Source organism: Lepisma saccharinum, chromosome 22 (genome assembly GCF_977018435.1).
Source record: "Lepisma saccharinum chromosome 22, izLepSacc3.1, whole genome shotgun sequence".
NCBI lineage: Eukaryota > Metazoa > Arthropoda > Insecta > Zygentoma > Lepismatidae > Lepisma > Lepisma saccharinum.
The window spans coordinates 44,660,642-44,675,407 of NC_139250.1; the positions used below are offsets into that span (position 1 = coordinate 44,660,642).

A 14,766-nucleotide genomic window follows, 5' to 3' on the forward strand; every position below is an offset into this window, starting at 1 on the left:
AGAAAATACATTAGAAATAATTTGCTATGTCAGAAAATCAGGCAATAAAAATGTAGTGCTGTACACCCTGTATTTACTAGACAAATGTCAGAAATAAAGTGCATCCCAAAGTATCACAAAAAATTCATATGGATATAAAAGCTTTGTATTCCAAAGAAAATTGTGAAGTACCAGGTGGTTATAATTAAAGTGACGGTGTTCAGAGTGGTACAGCACGGGTTGTAATGAGAGTAGCAGTCTGAAACTTCGTAGATATGCTAATGAAGCAATGCGCTCGCGAATTATTAAAAAAAAAAAGGTTCCAATTCTCGCCACCAGGGTAAAAAACGGCGCTGTAAGCAGTCAAAACGTGGAATTTTCCTTAACTCTGATGTCAAAGTCGGTGAAATTGCCTAACCATTGTGTGAGCTCCCTGGCTGTTGTCGGTGACGCTTGTTGCTTTTTCCTTTAGTAATGTTCATGTAATTCGAATAGTGAAATTGTAGCGATACTTTATTACAAACAGTATTGTTTTCTGCGATTTATAGTGTTTTTCCTGTTACTATACCAAGTTGTGACTGCTTACAGTGCCATTTTTTACCCTAGTGGCGAGAATTGGAACTATTTTTGGGGGGGCATAATTCGAGAGCGCATTGCTTCATTAGCATATCTACGAAGTTTCAGACTGCTGTTCTCATTACAGCCCGTGCTGTACCACTCTGAACACCGTCACTTTAATTATAACCACCTGGTACAAAGAAAAACTATGGCAATCAAAAATTAAAACAAAATGGTAAATTTTAATTAGTGAAAAATGCAATTTTTTATGGAAAAGAATTAAGAAGCTTAATTGTGAAATATATCATGAGTTCATAATTTCACACATTTTCCATTGTAACAAATGAAATGTCACAGGTAAAATTGCACTTTAATTTACATGCATTAAATACATTACCTCATGTGCCATTTTATTTGTGAAATTATAAGGTAAAAGTAAATGTACCCCTGTGCATGTCCACACATGCCAAAATGCATATATGGGGTGATGTGGAGGTAGAGTTTGATGTTGGCCATAGTTGGGATGATGTGATCAGCATCATGCCTGGCTGCCTATAAACCCCAGGTACCCATTGATTTGAAGCTGGGTGAGCATCAGAGCTGCTTTGTGCAGGGACAAGACTGGAAATATTCCACAAAAAATGTACTTTTTGGTTGATACTGCTTTATATGTTAAGCATTTTTTAATAATAATAATAATATATTTATTTAGCAGGCGAGGTTCAGCATATGCTGCTCTCCCACCTAACCCTTGTGAGAATACAGTCTATAGTTAATAACTGACACACATTTCCTACAAACAGTATACTGTATATATCCAATAAGACAAAAGAAAACAAAACAAAATATTGATACACACATGTGCTTTCTCAAGAGCAAATAATGAATTATAGGGTGTAGTTATGCATTAGAAATTACAGAACAATCATGTTCAAATATTACAGAATCCAGTAAACAATGCAAGCTTGAAACACTGAAATCTTGACTGTACACATGTGCATAATAATTCTACAAATTTAAATGCAAGTTACACACACACACACACACACGCACACAAATTGCATTTTTATAAAAATGCCTGTAATATTAAATGTTTTTTTGCATTGTTGCCATAGTAAAACAATAACAAGCATATATATGCCACCAATTTCTAACATGCAATAAATGAATAAACATGTATGATAACAAGGTTTGAGAATGTTTATGCAAATCAAGAGAAATAAAAGTAACAGCATACAGTGTCAATATAAATATATATTGAAAGCTCATATTGAACAAGGACAAAAGTGAAGGAGTAAATCCATATGTGACTTCTACCTTGGATGCTACACCTAGAAATTTGTTAGCTTGTCAATTGCAGTACAGTTGTAAAGAGCTGCAGAATATTTTTAGGAGAGGAATATGAAACATTACTTTTTTATTTAGCTTATGAGAACAATATCTTTTAAAACTAGCCATGTGTACATTATCATTTTATTGTTATCTCCTGAACCTGCCACGGTGGCTCAGTCGGGAATGCATCTGACTACCATGCTAAAGGTCCCGGGTTCGATCCCCGGCCGGTTCAAATCCGGGAACTTTTCTAAAGATGGTGCCCACCCGGTGCCCACCCAGCGTCAAAAAACATGGGTACCTGGGGGGAAATCCTGGGGGGTAAAGGCGGTCAGGGGTGTGATGCTGATCACATCACCCCCACTCACGACCGGATCAAGAAAGTGTGGGGCGTTACCTCCACACCCCCTATACGCCCTCATGGTGTGGTGCTATGCACAGGGGAGAACTTTACCTTTCTTTTTTTTACCTGAACCTGCCTCAACATATGCACATTTGTAGATGACAATGTAATTAAACATAAGTATAGCAATTTTGCACCAGTTATATGAAGTAATGGTAAAAGAAACAACATTATTGCTTGCCATAAATGAAAAGAAAACTAAATACATAAGAATGTTTACTTAAGAAAGTAAAAGATAATGTGTAATATATTAGCAACTGAATATTTGGTACAGGTACAGCTCAGCATGGTCTGAATGGAGAAGAGAGAGAGAGAGAGAGAGAGAGAGAGAGAGAGAGAGAGAGAGAGAGAGAGAGAGAGAGAGAGAGAGAGAGAGAGAGAGAGAGAGAGAGAGAGAGAGAGAGAGAGAGAGAGAGAGCAAGTTCCTATCAGTGAGTCAATATAGAAATATTGTTTATAATCATCCATGCTATCAGTGAACTTTGTATTATTTTGCTGTTGACAAAACTTATGATTGTTTTATTTATACATGTAGTACGGTCAAAATCACAGAATTTACAAACAGAGAAACTACTTGGAAAGATAATACTCAATAATACAATAGTTATTCCTCTCCATGTATCATTTTATAGAGTTTAGCACTTACACAAGAAATATTAGAAGCTTGCATAAACGTACTTAGCAAATTCAATTGTATGTGTGCATGCATGCTTTTGTGCATGAATGTGTTGAGAGCGAGAGAGAGAGAGAGAGAGAGAGAGAGAGAGAGAGAGAGAGAGAGAGAGAACCATACCTATAGAGAAAGAGGACACTGAACAAGCACATGACAGTATTGGTACCCTATTAAATTCATATTGTTTGCAAAGTTATAGATTTAGTAAAAGTTTTCTTCGTCACTTCAATTGCAAATTGCAAACTCAAAGTATGATTTTGTAAGATATATGTTAAAATGATGACAAATAGTATGTGCAGGAGCATTTTGAAAATTGGATGTGGTCAAAATAGAAAAAATATGTTTTAGGCATTTTGTATTTGAATTATCTCGTTTTGTCACTTCTCTGCCACTTTTGACTAACAATAATGATGGGGATGCATTGTAAAATTGGTGAAGGGACATTCATGCCCAAGATAGGATTCAAACCCAGAGATAGTGAGCCTAACACCCACTCACTCTGCCACTGACGTGCAACAATATTTTTATAATTAGTGATCATGACACTGACAATGACATGATATTGACATTATTGCAATAATAATAATAAAAATACTTCATTCTGGAGTTATGTAGCAAAATAAAATGCATGATTTTTGCAATGTTTTTCCAGCAAAAAAAATTCAATTCAAAACAATTGTCAGCATTTTGCAACAACTTACTGTACTCCACAGAAAAACAATGCACATTGTCCAATAGGCAAATGTGCACTCTCTTTTTAAGCCACAGGGAAGTCTTGTTTTAAGAAGTGAACTTAGGTTCAGTTTTCAAAATAGAGATTTCTTGTAGAGGTTTTGCATGAATTTAACACTGAATTGGTGCAATTTTGCCTACAGATTTCTTGCTGTATTATGTTGTTTGGGTGTGAGTATTATAAAAAAGAGAATACCTGCATTTATTTTCATGCATCATGCAATGATATACCCATTTAGTGTGGTAGAAGGCATGAGCAGGGAAGGACAAAACTAACTTTTATTCAGAGAAGGCAAACAAAACTATTTTCAAGGATGCAAACAACACTTTCCTAGAAGGGCAAAAAAAAACATATTTCGAAAGTTTGGCAATGCTTTATTTTGAATTATTTGAAAAGGGAATAACATTTATCTTACTTTCCAATTGAAGAAGCACAATGAACCAAATTAAATTTTTTTCATGGTGTGAGCTAATCTGTAAGAGCCGCTCTGTCTTTGAACAAACCCACAAAATTAAAATTCCAGAGTATACTCATTTTTACATTCTTTTTGTACTGTACAGATTATTAAAATTTATAGCTCTGTGTAGCAGCCGGCCTTGTTTCAGAGCTTCTAATCAATTATTTGTATGGTTTCAATTGTTTGTAGTTTAAACAAGTCCATTCCTGACATCTTTTGATGCTAGCAATGCTTTCTTGAGGCTATGTTCCCTTTTTACATCACTGTACCCCTTTTGTTGTGCAGCACTGTATCAGTATTTCTAAATATAGTGTTTAAGAATTGAACCTTTGTAAACTTGGTGTCATCTTTCAGATATGTTATTTTGGCACTAAGTCAGAAAAAATGGCGGATGGAACCGGTAATTAGTGAGTTGTGCTCCCGATTTTATTCATATTCTGAAAGGAAAATATGATTGTAGAAGCTAATGAGTCTCCCTTAGTGTTTTCAGACACCAACCAGTGCCTATCGCAAGTAAATTGATCCCAATGTGAAAGGCAAATTGCCAAGAATCTCCGAAAACTGTACCACCTGGAGACGCGGAGACAGCGAGTTGTTTTGGTTCATCCTGATTCATAAGAACGGGTCATTAAGTGAACAGTGACAATGAGTTGCAAGACATATGGTACATGCATATGGAAGAATGAGTCATTTAAGTGAACAGTGACAACAAGTCGCAAGACATACATGCATACGGAAGAACGGGTTAGCAACAGAACAGTAAGAACAAATCTCGGGACACATGTACAAAAAAATTAATTAGGCAGTATAAGTAATTTGCTTATGAAGCACATTCATAAACCATATGAGGTATTCATACCATTGTCAGGCATGTTTCCCAACTCGGGAGTGAGTAAGTGCAGTGAAAACAAAAGTGTAAGAAATTCAGTGTAGGTTCTATTTCTCGACTGTGACGTGAGTGTGGTGTAGTGATCGAACCTAATCAACAACTGTGCCAAAAATTGTGGCAAACGAATCACTAAAGCCAAAAAACAGGATGCCGAATTGTGACAGCCGTAAATCATTATGCCTCGAGTGTGAGAGACTGAAACTGGAACTAGCGTCAAAGGAAAAAAATATTGACGTTTTGAAATCGGACTTTCGAGATGTAGAAGAAGAAGAAAGAAGGCTCGCCCAAAATCTCTGCAAGACAAACAAGCAAGATAGTTGGAGTGAAGTAGTGAAACTAGGTAGAGTTCAATTCAATCGGCACTATCCATCCACTAATGCCCAAGAAGTAAAGTGCTTGGATAATACATTCGAGCATACCAACACTTTGCAGCACTGACCGATGAACCTGGTGAAATTGAAAGTGCATGCAATCAGTGTAGGGAGCTTAAATACCAAGAAAGAAGAAAGAGGCATACAACAGACCCAATCAATGCACTTCAAGACGGAAAGTTCAAAGTACTACAAAACTGAAAATCAAAGAAAAGAGACCCAAAGCAGTGATCTTCGTATACAGCCATGGGTGCTACCTGGCCACCAATATGAAATATTTTCTACCAGGAAAATATGGTTCAGTGAAACCTGGGGCAAAGTTAAAACATGTGCTAGAAGTAGTAGGAGGGAGTTTTCGATGTCAGTTTGAATGACTATGTTATTATAGTCACTGGCTCCAATGATATTGCGACAAATCAGGGCAGCGATGCAATAATGGCAGTACGTGACTCACTAGGTTCACCGACTCATACAAATGTAATTGTAACTACTATACCGCACAGATATGATCTCATCCCTCAGTCGTGTGTAAACATCGAAATACAAAAAATAAATAAACAGATGAAGAAAACTTGTAAACACTTCAAAAATGTAACCATAATCCACCTTGACACCACGAGCAGAGAATATCATACAAGACATGGACAGCACTTGAACCACAAAGGAAAACAGTATGCATGTCAAATGATCCATGGTGTTATTAACAGAAAATCACAGGAAAGTCAAATCATTCCACCTGCTGGAAAAAGTATACTGACACAAGGAAGTGGATAAGTGGAGCAGCACTAGTTAAATCCGACAAGGGAAAAACACAGAACGTTGCTATGTAAACTGTGAGTGATATTGGTTTCATTGAAGAAAAAGGGCAGCATGTCGAACGCTCTCCCAGCAGAAGTAAAAGTGCACAAGAAATGGTGAATAAAAAACACCGGCGATGTGAAAAGTTTTCCAGTAATAATATTAAGGATAGTGGAGAAGATGAAAAAGTGGACGGTGACTCTGCTGAGGAAATCTGTAAAAGGAAGGAACCATCAGTTGGAAGAGCAAGTGCAGTAAACGTGAACATCCCCAGTGAAGTGCTCCTACCCATGGGAAGCATATGTTTACCAAAAGAAAGCAAAAGTGAATGCAAAGATAATGAAGAGAAAATGGTGGAAAAAAGTCCTTCAAAAACTTCAGGTAAAGAACATTCAAAAGAAAGTATAATCAAAGGCCACTCCAAGCAAGACATCTAATGCACGCACGTGGCTTCACAGGTATGTGATCAAATTATTGATTAAAATATCCATATCTCAAATCGGAAAGTGCATCCCAAACAAACTACAAGATGGTTTTTTATGGTAGAAACAAGTGACTCATCAAAGAAAGAATCTGCAATAATCAGGGAAAAGGCTAACGTAAATAAAAACAAGAAAGGAAAAGACCATAATACAAATGCAATAACAAATCTAAATATTCTTCACTTAAATAAACAGAAAGAAATTGATTTAGAGATGATAATTCAAGATGCAAATCAGGCAGACATAATATGTATCACCGAGCATTGGCTCCAAAGTGAGAAATGCAAACATATAAACTTGCCAGGGTACAATCTAGTAAATAGCTACTCCAGAGAAAAATACAAACATGGTAGTACATGTATTTTTACCAAGTCAAACATAAAGGTAGATCAATTACAATTTAATATTAAAAAAGTAGAAAAAGATTTTGAATTCTCAACAGCAATGAGAAAAGAAATGCAACTAATCGTAATATGTAAATATAGAACACCGGATGGTGATTTTGAAGTATTTCTAAACAATCTCAATTCCCTGCTTAAACACATATTTTCTTTCAAATCCAACTATGAACATTAACAGGCACATTTCGAATACCAATACAAGTAAGTGTACTAGGTCCCCTGTTGTTTCTGGTATATATAAATGATCTCCCATCTGCTGTGCCTGCATCAACTACACTACTCTATGCAGATGACACCTCCCTAAGTATTGTAGATTATAAAATGAACTCTCTTTAGCATAATTCAGATAAGACTTTAAAAAAATTAAATGGATGGTGCAAGGAAAACAGAGTAATACTAAATCCAACAAAAACTAGCAACATGGCCTTCCACACGACACAACAGAAAAACAAAGATTGCCCAACACTCGCAATATACTCAAAAATCATACAAAAAACTACAACAATAAAAGTTCTAGGCATACATTTTGATGAAAACATGTCTTTTGGTCATCATATTGAAAACATCTAGCCAGTTTACATTATGCAATTCCGAAAATGAGCAGTATCTCTAATTTAAAAATGGTAAAAATCCTCTATTTTTTCAAGTGTAGAATGTAGACTAAGGTATAGCATAATGCTATGGGGGAACTCAACAAAACTGTTGAAGGTTTTCATTCTACAAAAAAATAATCATCAGAACTATGGTCCAAGAGCCTCCACAAACATCTTGTAAAAATCTGTTCACCAAACTTTCAATACTCACAGTACCATCCTATATATATTAGAATGCCTCCTATTTGTAAGGCACAACATCAAAAACCTCAATAAAAATAGTAATATACATAATCATAACACAAGAACAAAGGCAAATATACACATAGACAACCACAGACTGAACCTATACAAAAGGAGTGCCAGAAACACAGGAATATTACTATACAATAAACTTCCATGTGAAATAAAGGAGGAAAGAAATCTAAGGCTATTCAAAAATAAAATAAAAACTATCTCTTAGAAACATCACCCTACAGCATAGAAGAAGTTCTACAGCATATCTAAAACTACTTTCTCTGTCTCACCCATGTACATAATCAATTGGACACAATATATATATATCAACATGTATGAAACCTTAATTAATCTGATATGCGTCCCATATATGTAATCTGGTGGATGTAATATATATTTGAAACTCAATTATGCTGATCTATATCCCAAATGTGTAATCAAGAGTATATAATATATATTTGTAACTCAATTATACTGATCTGCATCCCAAATATGTTATCAAGGATATGTAATACATATTTGTAACCACAACTGCTCTATGCCATGTATGTAATCAAACCGATATGTAATAATATATACTTGTAACTTTAATTATACTGCATCCCAAATAAGTAATCAAGTGGATGTTTTGGACTGAAATCATGCTAATGTTATATGTAACAAATGATGTGCTCTATACTGCTGCAGATAGAAATATCTACAATGTAGTCAACAGAACAAGAATAAATTACAATTACAATTACTCATTATTCGGCACGGCATAGACCATCATTGACAGATTTATTTATATTGAATTGATTGATTGAATTGGTGTTTTAAGTCCACTTTATGCACAGTAAGGCTAATCGGGACTGGACCTACAGTTTTAACATGGGATCCGAACCACTATGTGCCTCCACCAGGTATTGAACCCGGGACCCCTTGATGACAAGGCGACGATGCAACCACTTGACCATCGAGGAGGAAGATTTATTTAAAGGAAAACAATAAGATTATGATGACTGGGCTCGGTTCACTTTATTCAGCTTGGCACATCAATGAAATGCCTTCCCAAGAATTAAAACATATTATGGGAGTTTGTGCTGAACACCCAGTATCACGCTGCAAAATACTACAATTTCCATCTATATATGGAAATACTAAGCACAGTTCCATGGTTTCTACTAACGCTTTTTCCCTGTCAGTATGAACAGTGACCGATCAAAATAATTACTGCTTCTGAAATAGGAATACCACTGAACAAAAGTTACGAACTCTGTACACACATTACTCACCAAAGTAGACCACCAGCAGGCAGGGTGCTAGTGCGCATGCACCAACAAAAGCCACCAAGGTCTTGAGGAACTGCACCAGGCCAAAGTGCTCCTCCACCTCTTGCAGTGCCCACATGCTCCTCGCCGCCATCAGACGCAAGTGCGACGGCTTCCTTACTCGATTGGCACTTCGGTACCTGCAACAGGAAGAACAGTAATACATATAGATGAACTGAGCCTAGCAGCAGTGAATAATCAGTTGAGATAGGAAAATATTATGTAATTACAAAATTCAATTGATAAAAAGGTGAACCTAGATCCATAGCCATTAGGTTCTGCTGGTTGAAAGAAGAATAACTTGAAAATTTCAGCGCAAAATGGGTGTGACGGCTGTGGATGGAATGGGAAAACTGCTCCACGCCAAGAGGGTTTGTTACAAGTTGTGACAGCGATGACAAATCAAACTACAGCTGATAAAATACTGATCTGAAACTTAGTGTATATTTTTCTACCTACTCCCCTTCATGTTTGGATTTCTCCTCTCGAACAAGTCACATTTTCCATGGTCGTACAGTAAGATTCCTCACCTCCTGAGGATTGCTTCCGAAATCCGCGCAGAAGAATTTTTGAATCAAGATTTTTAGATTTTCTGGAATCCTGATATTTTTGGCCATCCCTGGTGTGAAAGTATGATATGTTAGGGAAAAGGTTCTGTTTGAGTATGTATAAAAACAAAAATCTTGATCACTCTTGTCATTTGTAAGCATAGTAAACACAAGACAGCAGGAAGTACTTCGTGTTTTGTAAACCAAAACATTTTTTTTTCAGAAATCGATATTTGAACCGCAGGATCCAAAAAAATTAAAAGAAGAAATACTATGAAGAAAATAGAATGGATCCAGAACTGCTTTTTTTTCAGTTCTTTCAAGCAGTGACCATGGGGAAATTTATGCTTTTGCTTACTTATATTTTTTTTATGCACCATTACTTTCATGTATTCTGTGTAAGTTGCGTTGCGATGCTCTTCAATAGTTTCTTTTCTCTCAAAAAAACAAGAGCGTTGCATGCTTTACAGTGCTGGCCATTCTGAGAAGTTTCATCTTCATGTCACAGAAACCCTGCCGTGTTTGTAAACAAGGAGGCTGAAAAAAAGATATCTTATGACCAGACCTTCAAAAGCGGGGGAAAAGCGGTCGAAGGACCTTGGATTCGCAGACCTGCTGTGATGAGCTGGCCCGTCTGACACCATTGCACTCAACGGAAACGCAGCGGGACGGTTGGGCACGGGGGAGGGGGTGTAGAACTGGGCTCTCCTTTCGATGCGCTAAACTTAGCGAATCTCTTGCGTATTTCTAGCTGTTTAATGGTGTTACTTGACTAATTTCGCTCAAATATGCGAATATTTTGATTTATTTTTTCTTCTTCTCTAAAATATTTAAAAAAGCAATATTTTTTATTATTTTGCTGTGCCATCGCCGCATCTCCCGATGACCGGACGCCTCGCCTCTGATTGTCAAGTTAGTAATATCAATAAGCATGTTGTGATGATCCGTTAGACCAGGGTTTCCCAAACTTTTTCCTTTCAAGGCGCCCGTAGTGTTTTAATATTGTTCCTCGGCGCTCAAGTCAGAATGTAGGCCTATCTAACACTTACAACGCTCAGTTAGTGTTGTTAGGTTACTTGCCTTAAGTTAAAAAATAAACACATATTTCAAGTTGAGGAACATTTTAATGTAAAAAGTACTAAATAAGCACAATTGTAACACTCATATCTAAAACCATGTGCAGACTAACATGTAAGTGTCATTTCAGTGAAAATATTTGACCATTTCTCGGCGGCCCCTAAGCCCGGGGCGCCGCGCCGCACACTTTGGGAACCACTGCGTTAGACCATTACAAGTATTAAACTAAATATCAGGTTTGGGGTGGGGGTCGAGGGGGCAGTTGTACCCCCAACTTTTTTGACACTTTTTGTCCCGCACAATGGCTTCTTAATGCTAACCTTGTCTGACAAGAAAAAGTAATCCCTCTTTGCCCAAAGTTTTGACACCTAAACGCCGCCACTGCTAAGTGCTAAATATTATAATATTCCCGTAGTTAAAGCGTGGTCTACGCTTTAAATTTTCTCAACAGTTGATGGTTGACGTTTCAGCTGGAAACCAACAAACACGCAGTAGCGAAGGGTCAAGCGACACTGTAGACACGGTTTAGCATAAATTTCTAAAGCTTCAGTCTGGTAAAATGGGGAAAAAATATCATTTTCAAATTAGACACAAAATTCAATTGCACTATATCTGGTTATAGGATGACCATAGATCCTCAACAGTCTCTTTGATTAATTTGGTTTATTTTACTTCGCTTTTCTACCACTTTTGTCTAATCGCGAAGATGAAGATGAGTGATGATATTATGAAATTGATGAAGTGACACTCACAATGAACACCCATGAAGAGGCCGGGGTTCGAACCCGGGACAACTAGCGTCGTAGCGCAGTGTGCTAACCACTTCGCTACGGAGGCCGGCTCAACAACAGTCTCTTTTCCAAACAACCAACATCACTACTGTCGATGCCGCGGGAGGAAACTAAGTAGATGTGAAAGTCGAAAGACAGTTTCTAACTGATCTTTCCAGAACTAAACAATCTTATTTCGGAATTTATAGCATTTTTTTTCGAGCTCCCCCTCTCTTGCATTCAGATTTTGTGTGTCGTATTGACTATACCCTGTCCCGGCTATCTCTGGAGCAAGGCCGCGCACAGCTGCAGAGAAGGGGCGAAATCGAGTGGGCAGAGCGAAGCAGTACTCGCTGCTGCGAAGGTTGGTAACTGCAGTCGCTTTCCCCCCCCCCCTTTTCGCTTGTTAATTGGTGGAGCTGTCTCGCGTCACTACTTGCGCAAAGAATTGTTTTCGTTCACTTGCTCCAGAGATTTCCGAAACAGGATATAGTAGAAAGTGTTCCGAGTTTTTTCAGAGTTATACAAATTTAACAGACTATGTCGTGTGATATTTGTTAATCAAATTTCCATCCTTTATTACGAGCAGATGTGCCTTGAATTTAAGACTCAAAGTTATACATTTAAATATTGAAATGGCCGTTATAATGATAATACTAGGGACGTTCAATATATAAGTTTCCCTGTGCTATAAAATATTGTATAAAGCAATGCCATTAAAAAGAAGCACATGGTTGACAAGCGCTATCATTCGTCTACAAGGAACAACAATCGATTCGTTATCAGACGAGAAGGCGCATGCGCTCAAGGGCGAAAACACGCGTCATAAGGAGTTCAGAAGCATGGATGCTAAGGGCGTTCTGCTTATGGACTTTTTGGAACGAGGAAGAACAATTAATGCTGACCGTTATTGTCAAACATTGGATAAACTGAAAAAACGCAATTCGACATAAGCGACCAGGTCTCCTGTCAGCTGGTGTCATTCTTCTTGACGATAACGCTCGCCCCAGTCAGCAGTGCAAACACAACACAAAATTGAAGAAAGGGGATGGGAACGGCTGCCCCACCCTCCATACAGGCCCGATTTAGCGCAGAGTGATTTCCATCTTTTTCCGGTGTTAAAGTCTGAATTGCAAGGTTACCGTTTCGAAACAGATGAAGAAGTGAAGCGGAATGTGAGAATAGTGTTCAATAGCCAGAGCCCTGATTTTCTTGCAAAGGGTATGGACAAATTGGTGCAACGGTGGGACAAATGCCTGAATCTCTATGGGGATTATGTGGAGAAGTGAGGAAGGATCCTCCTTCACATTTATATATAGTTTTCTAATGTATCTTAAAAATAACATTTTTTACAGCATACGGAAACTTATATATTGACGTAACATATCTTTATTGAGCGGGCGAGGTTCAGCCTACGCTGTTCTCCCACCTAACCCTTGTCAGAATACAGTCTACAGTTACAAACGGTATAATATCCAATAATAAGAAAAAAGGAACAAGACAAAAATAATAATACTAAATAAGTAAGAAAGATGAAGAAAAACATATGGACAATTTTAAAACAAACAGGAGCGTATATTCTAGGCTATCAACGAAGCCTGAAGCAAATCGTACTTGACAAAAATATAATGTGCAAATTGTTATTTTGTTAAAAGTATTGAAACATATCCATTAAGTCTTTAAAAATGTAAACATTTATTTCGCGAAAATTTATTTATAAAGGAAAGAAACATTTACAGCAAGTTAGTTGGGTGATATAAAGGTATCATTCAGCATCACACTACATCTTAACGGCATAAAGGTTACATTGTAAAAATGAAAGAGCATTTATCAACATTTTGCACAGGAGACGTGTGGTGATTGCAATCAGTGACGGTCTGAAAGGGAAGGGAATTTAATCTAGAATGGATAGCTTTAATTTTCTTGAAGAAAGTGGGGAGGGGTGTAATTAATCCGCTCCATTCTCCTTCATGCTCGGGTTTGAGTTTGTTTTTAAGCCCACTTTATGCACAAAATGGCTGATCGGAACTGGGCTTACAGTTTCAAGTGGGATCCGTTGAACCTCTACATGGTATCGAACCCGAAACCCCTTCATTATAAGACAACGACGTTACCACGATCGAGCGGGACACCTCTCATGCTTAATCAGACAGCGTACTTACGCTTGCTATTAACTATGATTCGATAAGACCACTTATGTTGACATCAGTGGAGGCGATATTGGGTTCCAAAACTGAGGGGGATGGTGCCAAAACTGGGGGGGGGGGGTATATTGTACATGACTATTTTTATTAATTTTTATTTTATATCCTTCACGTTTTTAGTAACTGGGTCTTTACTTATGTTGAACAGGCTGTCAGCCGTTTATTTCGCGTTTTGTTTCAATTCCCGAAACACTCATTGCACAAAACAATGCCAATAAACACGGTGGTGTACTTATACATCCCACTGTCCATAAGGTTTAGCACAATGCCGGGGCAAAGGTGGCAAAAATTGAGGGGGAGCAACTGCCCCTATGCCCCATAATCACCGCCACTGGTTGACATGGTAAACGATAATAAGCCCACTGAAATACAGAGAAGTAAATAATGAAAACACATATTAGAATGGAAATTCCCATTAGTGTGAAAGTTATTTTATTGGCTAATTCTGCTGTGCCACAGTGACGCCACTCAATTAATGATGCAGTCAAGCTCTCTAGAGCAATCTTCAGTGATGCAGATTGGCTTTGATATCTCTAAGAGAGGGTTATCAACCTGCTTTGAATATATTTAATGAGTAGACAGTTTTTTTTCATATCATCACACATAGACATTGCTCAGAGTCTCAAGTGATTCAGCCACTTCATAGCTGATAAATCTTACACCTGACACTGATTTAGCTTCTTCAATTAATCAGTTCACCTGATAGGCTGATGCTCCAGTTTCACGCATGCTCATGATTTCGTGATAGTGCACCAATTCCCAACTCTGTCTTTGCGTGCATACCAGTGACGTGTATCGAGGACTAGCTAGTCAATCAATCTCAAATCTCTAATTATTTTCAAATCACAATATTTATTGTCTTGTTAAAGCCACAGTTCATATGCAACACTTTTTTCCACGCGCTTCTCGTCCCTCGATGCGATCCGAGGGCAAAGCTGGCCTAGCTCGCTC

The 14,766-nt window shown here is 37.6% G+C and overlaps 1 protein-coding gene across 3 annotated transcripts in view; it reads right to left on the minus strand.

Annotated features, from left to right (window-relative positions):
• Positions 1 to 14,766, minus strand: part of LOC146004992 (uncharacterized) — a 127,825-nt gene that overhangs the window by 17,797 nt on the left and 95,262 nt on the right. For all 3 annotated transcript variants that reach the window (XM_083144096.1, XM_083144095.1, XM_083144094.1), the window contains exon 2: positions 9,181 to 9,356. In XM_083144096.1, the coding sequence (XP_083000222.1) occupies positions 9,181 to 9,356 (176 nt within the window). The remainder of the gene's footprint in view (positions 1 to 9,180; positions 9,357 to 14,766) is intronic.